At 37.0% G+C, this 11,332-nt stretch overlaps 1 protein-coding gene across 1 annotated transcript; it reads right to left on the bottom strand.

The window, feature by feature from the left end:
* Positions 1–4,317: 4,317 nt before the first annotated feature.
* LOC112507578 (bystin) lies at positions 4,318–8,424 on the bottom strand. Its single transcript, XM_025112222.1, has 12 exons — positions 8,208–8,424; positions 7,888–8,091; positions 7,505–7,628; positions 7,359–7,422; positions 6,947–7,274; positions 6,457–6,536; positions 6,033–6,080; positions 5,251–5,397; positions 5,092–5,164; positions 4,942–5,017; positions 4,631–4,715; positions 4,318–4,554 (listed from the first exon to the last, which is right to left on the bottom strand). The coding sequence occupies exons 1-11, from the start codon at positions 8,322–8,324 to the stop codon at positions 4,636–4,638; spliced, it is 1,341 nt and encodes a 446-aa protein (XP_024967990.1). The 5' UTR covers positions 8,325–8,424; the 3' UTR covers positions 4,318–4,554; positions 4,631–4,635.
* Positions 8,425–11,332: the final 2,908 nt, after the last annotated feature.

The following is an 11,332-nucleotide window of genomic DNA, read 5'->3' as shown; positions in this document are numbered from 1 at the left end:
TGTTCATACAATATCGTTTTAAGCTTATTTCAAGGTTATTGAACCTAAGTGAGACCAAAACGTCGTATTTTTTTTCCTTAACACGTACGCGTCCGGACATTAAACATTAGCTCGGAACAATTAATTACATGGCACAGACAACAACAGAAGACCAAATCCATGAATATATTGGATTCTTATGGGAACTATTAGAACACGACGCCAACATATAATAATAAACAATAAACGAACAGAAACTCGCCTCAAAACACCCAACTTTGGGAATTTGCAGCTGCCTATGTCGTAAGCATGAACTGCATGTGCATGCCACGTGTGCAGGACTACGAGGAAGTCTGCTAGTCGTTCACACAGTTCAGACCTCCTGCATCATGCAGTATGCAATACTTCAACGTTCAACAATTACGCCCAACAACATTAATAGAATAATAACAACAAAAGCATCGCCACGTGAACTATACAGACATGCTAAAGCCCGAATCAGACGAAATGCTGTCTACCCTCAAAAGGAAAACAACAAATCTCACCCACGGATTCAGACAAGAGCTGTCCAACTAAAATATGTGAAAGAGAGGAGCAGAAGATGCGTGTCACCGCGATGACATGGACCGACAACTTCTCCACCCTGTACGTTTCTGATTGGCCGATGGATTCCACATCAGAAAAGCCAACATCACTGTGTGCCTCACCCACATGACTGCTGCTATTCACCCAACAGACATAATGTATTAATATGATATGGTGAGAAATCAAAGGATAAAATGGTTCCATAAAGCAACATCTTTTGACATGAAGCGGAGGAATTTTAAGGTAGGATGTCCCTCTACGTGTTCCATGCATAAATTATAATCTTAAATAATCAAACCAACAAACAAAACAAAACAAAAAAGTCGTATCTTGGTGACCGTTCACGTAAACAACAGAGATGACAGTTCTATGTACATCTCACCCCCTATGGCCTATACTTTCCGCCCCTCCCAGTTAAAGAACAGGCTCTTCCATCTTTGAAAAAACCGTCTTAATCTATAAAGACAGATTAATTCACACAGACAGTTTTATCCATACATCACTTAACAACAGAAGCAGAAGTCCATGAAGGGCTATAGAGTTCAAATGTGGCATCTTTAAGACCATGTATATGTTTTATAATTGATAAAGATGTGGTCGAAACAATAGACGATGCAATCGAAATCGTATTTAAGTTGGGGATTTGCCAGTTGTAGCGACAAGAAACAAGAATCCTGTGTCATGCTATTTAGGAAAAACCCACAAACAAAATACAGAATTGTTGCCTACAAATCTGAAGGCAACGACTGCCAGCCTCATGAAAACAAGATCTAGTTTACAGTGCTTCATTTTGGTCGTATTACGTGACCAAACTGGTAAACATGCTTACATGACTTGCTATCCTTGGTAAACAATGAGAAAAGATCAAGGTCAAAAGTATCACGAGGTCTCAGGTTCAAATCCAAGGAGGAATAGAAATCCTCTTGTGGCCACGGAAGTTCAAATGCCGTGACTCCGAGCCATCTGCAAAGCAGGTAGTCGCTCTATGATTAGTCGACTCGCATAACTTAAAATTTTATTATAAGTATTTTTTGGATAAAAAGATTATAATGAAATATTCTGCTATGAGTTATCACTCAATGATTATCTTGTATTTGAACGTGTTTATCAGTTCATCATTTGTTAGTTTTATAAATAAAAAGACCTTTAAGAAATTATGCGTATGCTGTAATTACTTGTAAACTTGGAATTTAAGGATTATGCATTACTAAGCAATACATAATTTTTGATAAGTTGTTTTTAAGACATTTACACGACCGTCGACTGACAATTTACTCTGAAGACCTCTTTCTATTAGTACCATTCTTGAGAAATTGAAAGATAAAGTTCCATAAAGCAACATTTTTTGGCATGACTGAGATAAAGTTGCTGACCAATATAAGAATACAATACTGAGCAATTTAAGGTTGGATGTTGCTCTATGTGTTTCGTAAAGGTGCGTTTGGTACACTGGATTGAACAGAACAGAACAAGAATTATTGTTCCATGTTTGGCGAGACTTTTATATGGAACGGACGGGAATAGAGTGGAACAGGCGTGTTCCAACCCATCCCATGGAACAAAGTCGAACAGACCTTACTTTACCAATATAACCTCAAAATAAAAACTAATTCACTTCTAAAACCTCAAATACGCCTCTCTTTTTACATTTTATTCATTTTTTAAATTTTATTTATTGTATTTTATACTTTGTATACTTCACTTTACTGTGCTCAAAATATAATTTTTATACGATTTCTATATTTTGATTATTTTATGTAATTTATTAAATATTAATAATATAAAAAATGTATAAAACAAAAATTGAAAACTAAATAAACTTTTTGTTTTGATGAAAACTTTTTAATGATATATTTTATAATAAAAATTATTTATTTTATTATATTAATCAAAAACACTATAATTAATTAATCTTTCTAAGAGCACAAAATAGGCAATAGCAGCCCTCAAGGAAGTAAAATAAATGACATCATTGGGTATCATATCTTTTGGAACTAGAAATAGAAATATTTTGATTGTGGTGCTCTCAAGAAAAACAGAACAAAAGGTGAGGCTACATGACACGTGTCACCATGGTGGGCGACAACGTGGACAGACAATTTCCCGATATTGAGTAACTTTTCTCATGTAGCTTCTAAAGTTATGATCAACGTCAGCCAGCTGGCACAACAAAAACATCAGCGTGTGCCTCACCTACATGTTACAATTACTTGCAGTATTCTTTCACCTTACCTTTTCATACTTGTATCAATTGATGAGAAATCAAAAGGAGGAAGTTCCATATGGCGTGAGTTTTTTACATGACACAGATAAGCCACAATACTGAGAAAATTTAAAGATAGGATAACCCTCTATCACTATGTGTCTCAAAAAGCCCTACAGATGTCAACTAAATAGCAATAACGTCATCGAATAAAAAGTGACAATTTGGGGGTTGCCAACTGCTAATTAAAGGATCCATACCAAATAGTGTTGTTCATGGACAGTACGACCAGCTAGACTCGGCCTGCTAGAAAAGTGAGCTAGGACAACCATTCACGTTCCCGGGGCTAGCCCATTAAAATTAATGGGTTCCGGACCATCTATATTTTTATAATTAATTAAATTTTATATGAATTTAATATTTTATTACTTTTTTATTAAAAACTTAGAAGCCCACTTCGTTGGCTTTGTGCTGAAGTCCCCCCTACTAAGGTAGAGAGAGAGAGAGCGTTTTTCAGTTCATTTAATAAAACAAAATAAGAAAAAGAGAAAAGACCAAAATACCTTCAACTTAACCGTCCTCCACTAACAGCCTTTAGGCTCATGGACAAAATGTGTAACGATTTGCAAACCACATGAACCAACACCGAACGGAATTGCAAACCAAAGTGACCACCGGTGTAATAAACGAACCAAAGAGATGATACCGGATATTTTTAACATACCACAAGGACCAAAAACGTACTTTATTCAATATATTATATGTGATATGTCATACAGTATGTCTTGAATCTCGATCTTGAAATATTAGGTGGTGGAATATTTGGTTTTAAACAATCCGGACTCTGGCGGTTGATAAATCTTTGGAGAGGAAACGTCCAATACTCCATATTTCGTGAAACCTTTTTTTTCTTAAGCAATCTACATTGTTACATTAACGTCTTATTTTAAGTTGGAAAAAAACTATGCATTTTGAATGATTTTACATAGCTTACGTTTTACATCTGTTTCTTTAAAGTAAAAGTTTTTTTTACTCCCTATTAGCTTCGATGCAAGCCCAACTCGTTTATAGGACCGGTACAGCTATATAGGCAAGTTATCAAGCATGCAAAAACAGCTTATGTTTGTTGTATCAAGTCCGTCGGACAAAAAAGTAATTTAAGTTCAGCCCGGGCCCAACCCAAGCCCACAAATAATGACCTTGCTACTAATCTATAACTAAATGTGTATGTCCCGGCGTTACAACAATGAAGTCCCCATATAACACAGTAAGAATAACACAAGCATAAAACTTGTTTATGGTTAAAGGGTCCGGCCCAACCGGTTATGACCAGTCCTTGTTTTTTGTTCTGAAGATCAGTTACGAAGAGACAGGTTCGGTCCGAGACCAGTTAACCAATTTGAACACCTATAACCGCCACCACTTCACTTCTCCTCGGAGATTATATTGTTTCCGAATCAACCCCCAACCTTCCAAAAAAGTGGATCCTCAGGAAGTGAACCCACAAGAACTTGATACAAATCTAAAACCAGTGTATAACCCACAAGAACTTGATACAAATCTAAAACCAGTGTATATAATAAGAAGTTGATGATAAATGAAACAATCATACAATTACATATCCTCGATTACCATCCAATGAGGCAGTAAATCATCCAAGATTATATGATACTTCCTACAAAATTGTGAAGTTACTCAGAGCATATTCATAGCAAGTGAGGCACCAACGACCATAGTCACAAACGACTCAAAAATGTAAAATTTCCATGTCTTTAGCGAATGTATTCCTGAAAAATAACTTTTTACTGGTTAGTTTTACTGAATGTGCACACATTTACCAGAATGGACTGAAGAGTTTCTCACCTTTTTTAATCCTCTTCCATGGGAACATCTGGGATATCAAATCTGTCTTCCTCTATGGTTTTGTTGATCACAGAAATAGGAGAAGGTGATGCACAGTTAAGGAAAGGAAAAAAAGTCTTCCGGGAAAACAAGGTAAAAATGTAACATCTCGGCCAATAGTACCAGATATTGTCTGCTTTTTCCATATTTGGACTCACGGTTTTAAAAGGAGTCTAATAGAGGAGGTATCCGGTCCCTTATAGGGCAACCTTCGTTCCCCTCCTCAACCAATGCGGGATCTCACATAAAAACATTATTAATCAAAAGGATATATATAGACATAAGGTCGTCCTCCTTCTCTCCACGGTTACGGCTATTATGCAGCTCTCTTAGAATTTCAGGTGTCACCTGCATCAACAACGTTAATATTTTTAGATAGTAAAATCAGCAGCTTCTTTACAAAGATAATTAATTATGCATACCATTTTATGTCTCTGCTTCTTCACAAGATAATTAAGCTCATCTTTTTGATCTTTTGTCAGTTCATGTTTGTATCTGCGCCAAATTCAATAGTTAATGTTGAAAATAACAATAAACAAAGAGAAGGATGTAATGCTTTCAAAAGTGCAGATGAGACTAACCTTTGCATAAATGCAAGAAGCGATTGATGCCAGATCACAGGCATATCCCTTGAGTCCTCACAAAATCTCATAAAATGTGCAACCATCGCGTCAACAACTCGATATGGCAACGCATATTTCTTCTCTACTAGCAACTTTATAAAATAGCTGCATCAAAACCAGTCGATAATCAGGTAACTCTGCCTTATAATCCAAACCAGTCCTTGAAAATAAAAAAAATTATGAAGACCGACATTAGTCGTCACCTTCCCTTGCTCTTTTATCTCTCTTGTAATCATAAGATGTAAGTTATTTAGATTCTTTTTACCATCACCTCTAAGGGACCGTTTACCCAACGCTTACCGGTAAGAAACACTTTAACTTAACTTATTGGGTAAGATTTTAGTCCATTAAAACGGCCTTGTATGCAACAATTTATCCGGTAAGAGTCGTTACTCTCACTTACCGGGTAAGACTCTCGGTCCTTGTCATCACTCTTGCCGGGTAAGATTCTCAATCCTTGTAATGTTCATCCGATAAGGTAGAGTGACCCAGTAAGCACTTACCGAGTAAGTGTCTAGTAAACGGCCCCTTAAGTTTTTAATTACTAAATTATTCCCATTTCTTCCAGAAAAGTGACCAAAATACTGCTCAAGTATCCTCCCTTGTCAAAAGCCGCACCATCACACCGCATCATGGCCACACACAAGGTTAAGGAAAGAAGAAATGCCCCTGTTTCCTGGACTACCATTTATCCAAAAACAAAATTGTCAACATGCATGAAGCTCTGGTAAGACATATACCTTGTTGTGCCACCATACTCCATTTCTGCAAGTTTCATTAACGCAAGACTGCAAGTTGATGACAAAAACTAAGTTATTTCTCCACATAACATATCAACTATGAAAATCAATCAAGACCATCTTTACATGACGATAAATAGACACAAATATGTATAAAATCTGAAAAAGCTTGGTATAGATACAAAATGTTGAGCACCAAGTAGTGTATGCCTTCAGTCTGATTCGAAATATATATATACACACACACATACATTAATATGCTGAGATGGCTGCCTCAGCTTAGTATAATCTTGAAAGCATTATGCATATGTCATCTTTTTATCATACTATAAAGAACTCCGAGAAAACTTAATAATGGTTTAATACGTTTTTCACGTTTACTGGCACAAGACACCAATATAAGTTTAAAAGTTGACAGTGATACCTGGAATGAAGTGGCGGAATAGAGACCTTTTGAAGAATGCTTCCAATAATAACAGCTTCTCTCAAATTGCAAGTCCTTGACTGCAGATAAGTTACAAAACTCTCTTATGATTGGACTCAGATTAAAGCAAAGCTGGAGGTAGACCAGCATTAAGCAAAAAATTGGTTGTGAATAAAACCACGTTTCAGTCAAGAACCTCAATGTGTTCTGGAAAACAAATGGTTTTTGTAAATGAGCAATTGAGTAGACAGACAACTCAAGGATTTGAATGCAGAAAAATTAATATTACCTTAAAACCATTTAATAGAGCTTTTGGACATATCTAATTCATAATCATTATAGTATAATGAAAAATCATTGCATAAACAACTTTCTTCCCTCCAATAACAGTTGCTTATGACCACCTTAGCAATTGGTTCAAATATTTTGCTTAGGTTACAAACAATTTTATGACACCAACTAATTTCATCAGGGTTTCGTAAATTTATACCTCGCATATTGGGAACAAAATTCCTTTATTAAAGGCAGCCGGTTTGTATACAGCCTTTTTCAAAGCTTGATATAATGCAAAATGAAGTTTCTTGTTCTTCCGTATATCTTGTCTAATACGAGGGAGTAAAACAAACTTGTAAAACCGCTCCACTTTCTTTGAACTCATATTGGAAGCAAGGATTCTGGTGGCTTGGTACATTGCATTGGGCGACCATTTCTCTGGCTCTGTCAAGTACAGAAGTTCCTCCCAGTGTTGCTTTGCCGGTATGCTTTTGAAGGCTAATGGCAATTTTCCGGAGGTATATTTCTTGAAAATCTCTCCAACACTGCATACCCAAGTTAGAACATTTATTAGTTTCATGATAAAAAGAATCACCAAATATCGAAGAATAGACATGTATACATAGCACCTCTTGTATATTTCTATGATGGAGTCATCCAATTTTGGCAAAGGTTGCGTTACTGCAGATAAACCTATATACCAAGCTCATTCGGTTAGATATAAGCAAAAGATACTCATAATATCATAAAGATCAAGAAGTAGGATAATAAAAACCTGAAGACGCTGTATCTTTTTCTTTTATCTTCTCCACAATGACATCAGCCAATGTGCGCTGAGGACGGGCATCTTTGGAGAAGAAGGCTTCCAATAACTTCTCTTCATCTTCATTAATTTCTTCCTGTATTGTTGTAAAAAAAAACTTTTATGAGCTATCGTTTCGTCTGTGACTTTGTATAATCCTGTTTTCTAGTTTGCTTGTGCATTTTATTCCTGATTTCTTATTCACTCAGTAGTTTTCCAGTTTGAGTGATGATTATCATGTCAAAGTTGGATGAGCAGAACAACATTCATCCCGTGTATTCTTGATTACAGGAATTTCATGAACAAGACAAGAACCAAGAAACTGGCCAATGATAAGAATATAAGATGAAGGTAACCTCACAACCGCCAAATTGACTATGATTATCAGAGAATCCGGCAAAATTGTCAACATCATCATCTTCATCTACTTGAGCCTGAGTAACAGGTTCTTCCGGGAAAACTATGTTATTAGGGTTTTGGGCATCTGTCTCTTCCTGAATCTCCTTCTGCTGAATTAAAGCCTCCTTCAAAATCTTAGAGCTCATGCCCGCTGATATAAGCTACAAAATACAGATTGTTGAAGGATAATAATCTCGTCAAAAGATTTTGGTAATTATATACATGGATGTAATCAATGTATGGAGAACGAAAAAGAGAAATCTGAACAGAAAGACACCTTTTCTTCGCTCTGATGTTGTTTAGCGGGCTTGTTGCGCTTCTTGGAGACGGATTTGTTGGTGTCATCGGTCAAGAAGGGTTCTGGATTTTGATGCCTTTCTCGTTTTTTCCCCATTGATGATCGTCGAATCAAATTCAGAAGAAAAATGCTAGTTTTCTTCGCCGCTCCAAACACCCTAGAAAAACCCTAACCCTCAAGTCTCAAAAGCAACAAAAGAAGGCAACGGAGCACAAGAGAGTGAGGTACGCGAGGGCGCGAGGGCTGAGGTGGCGGTGCTCACGCGTTGGTTGATCGGGTTGAATTTGGGTTGATCGGGTTAACCAACGTTGGTTTAAAAAATTTCAATCCAAGTCAACCCAAAACAAAAATATAATCCAACCCAAAGAGTAGTGTTGTAAACGAATCGAACGTTCAGGGAATCGTTCGTGAATTGTTCGGCGGGAAGTTCGTTTATGTTCGTTTATTTAATAAATGAACGGACATGAACAATTTTTTTTGTTCGTTTAATTAAATGAACGAACATGAACAAGAATCACGTTCGTTCATTTATGTTCGTGAACGTTCGTTCATTTACCGTTTGTTTATGTTCGTTTATATTCGTTCATTTATATATATTAATATTAATATATAATCTTTTGTTCATTTATTTTGGTGTTCATTTATGTTCGATTAGCCCGTTAGTTTATGTTCGTTCGTTTACGTTCGTTTAGCATATTAACGAACGAACATAAATGAACACGAACACACCTGATTTCTAAACGAACGAACACGAACACAAAGRTTTTCGTTCGTTTACCGTTCGTGTTCGTTCGTTTGTTCGGTTAAGTAAAACGAACGAACATGAACAAGCCTCCGTTCGTGTTCGTTCGGTTCGTTTACACCCCTACCAAGGAGTATGGATTGGTCGAGTTATATTTAAACAAGGTAAAATCAAAATTGTAAATATAAAAGTAAAAGTATGGATTAGATGTGACAAGACTTGAAGCTGATGGAGATAAGTGCGTAAATGCATGATACAAAGTAGGAAAGTGAACTGTGGAAACGACCAGTAAGACAACATTAGGTTCGGACTTGGAGAAAATGTTTGGAGATGAAGAAATGGTCTTATGAAACTGAACATGCCGTGAAGTATAAGTGGTAGATGAAACAATATCAAAACATATGTAGCCCTCATGGTGAGGTGCGTATCCAAGAAGGATGCAGGCAGATGATTTGGGAGATAACTTGTCTTGACGAGTAGGTCCAAGGAAATGATAACACATACCACCGGAAGTACAAAGAAGATGGTACTCATGATTCTTTTGAAACAAAAGATGATATGGTGCGGAATGATTCAGAATTTGAGAAGGCAGACAGTTGATCAAGAAAGTTGTTGTTGCATACACATCATACCAGTAGACTTTTGGCAATCGAGAATGATATAGTAAAGCATGATCCATTCACAAAGATGGTGATTTTTGCATTCGAGGACTCCGTTTTGTTGCGGAATATAAAGAGAAGAGATTCGCAGCGAGATGTTAGATTCGTTAAGATGCTATCAAAAAGACCCTTTTATTAATTCAGGAGCACCATCCCATCGGAATTGTTTGATTTTTGTAGAAACAAGATTCTCGACATGACATCTGAAGTATCTAAATGGATCGTATGCTTGAGAGCAATGGGATAATGGATACATCCAAGTAAAACGACTATAGTCATCAATAACAGTAATGAAATATCAATAACCATCACGCGAGACAATGGGGGAGGGAACCTAAATATCCGAATGTATTACATGTAACGTAGTAATGCTCCTACAATCACAAACATTGAGTGGTAAACACGTACTTCTAGACATATTACATGCAGTAACAATGACTATTTTTATTAGAAATTAGAGGAATACAAAACTTGTGTAAGACATAATCGAATGGATGGCCGAGTCTCGAGTGCCACCCATTGGTTGAGACAGATGAAGATGTAGCCGTTGAAAGAGAGCAAAGCATCTGACAGTTACGCGGAGTATTATAGAAAATACTTCCCGATATTGTCAGAATGGAAAAACCAGATGATGAAAAAACGACCAGATAAGGAATACCAGTAACTAATTGACAAATTGAAAGTAAATTTTTGGTAAGCTCGGGAACTAGAAGAACACATTTTAGTAACAATTTGCATACAGGGTGAGAGATAAAAAGAATGTTGGATATTACTAATGCATAGAGAGTTGCCATTTCTGACTATCATCGTCTCAGTCCGAATATAAGGCATCGATTCTTGAACCAACCAGGGATTTGACGTCATGTGATTTGTTGCATCGAAGTTGGGAATCCAAGGGTCCACGAGAGCACACATGTTTGAGAATGACATATTGGTCGGTGCATCATTTTGAGTGGCCTAGCAAAATGAACAGGACCAAATTATGTCGAAAAGGCTTGAGGAACAAAACCATCAACATTTCCAAATCCAAAACTTTTAAGGTGGCGTTTGGTTCGCAGAATGTTTTTGGATGGAATGGAATCTGTTAAAGGAATTTGACTTTGAAGGAATTGGAATGGAATGTTGTCAGGTTTGACCACATGTTTGGTTGGCAGACTTTGGAATGGAATCTGTTAAGGAATTGGAATCTTTCTGTTTGGTTCACAGAATGTAGCTTTAGAATTGGAATAAAATTTTGCTAAATGACCAAAATGCCCTTTTTTGACAATTTTAATTTTTTTAAAACTAAAAATACTTCAAAAAAATAATTATTTAATATGCACAACCCAAATATAATCATAAGCTAAATCGACGGTGGTCGACGATGGTTCTCATCGGTGGTGGTCCACAGTGGTTCAGATGGTGGTGGTCCGTAGTGATTCAGATCGATGGTGGTCCATAGTGGTTCAGATGGAGGTGGTTAGCGGTGGTGGTCAGCGTGGTTTAGATCGGTGGTGGTCCATGGTGGTTCAGATGGCGGTTATCGGCGGTGGTTTAGATTGATGGTGAATCAAATCAGTGGTGSCTCAGATCGGCGGTGGTTCAGATTGGTGGTAGTCGGTGGTGGTGGTCGGCGATGGTTTAGATCAATGGTGGTCGGCGGTGGTTCAGATCGGTGGTAGTCGGCGATGGTTTAGATCAATGGTGGTCGGCGGTGGTTCAGA

The sequence above is a fragment of the Cynara cardunculus genome, assembly GCF_001531365.2.
Source record: "Cynara cardunculus var. scolymus isolate 2C chromosome LG 2, CcrdV1, whole genome shotgun sequence".
In the NCBI taxonomy this organism is placed as follows: Eukaryota; Viridiplantae; Streptophyta; class Magnoliopsida; order Asterales; family Asteraceae; genus Cynara; species Cynara cardunculus.
This window is presented reverse-complemented; position numbering and strand designations above follow the sequence as displayed.

Excerpts from the sequence above, each read along its gene's own strand:
- LOC112507578 (XM_025112222.1), bottom strand. The coding sequence starts at position 8,324 with ATGGGGAAAAAACGAGAAAGGCATCAAAATCCAGAACCCTTCTTGACC. Across the intron at positions 7,275-7,358 it reads ATCATAGAAATATACAAGAG|TGTTGGAGAGATTTTCAAGA; the intron begins GTGCTATGTATA and ends TTGGGTATGCAG. Across the intron at positions 5,165-5,250 it reads CTTCTTGCATTTATGCAAAG|ATACAAACATGAACTGACAA; the intron begins GTTAGTCTCATC and ends AATTTGGCGCAG.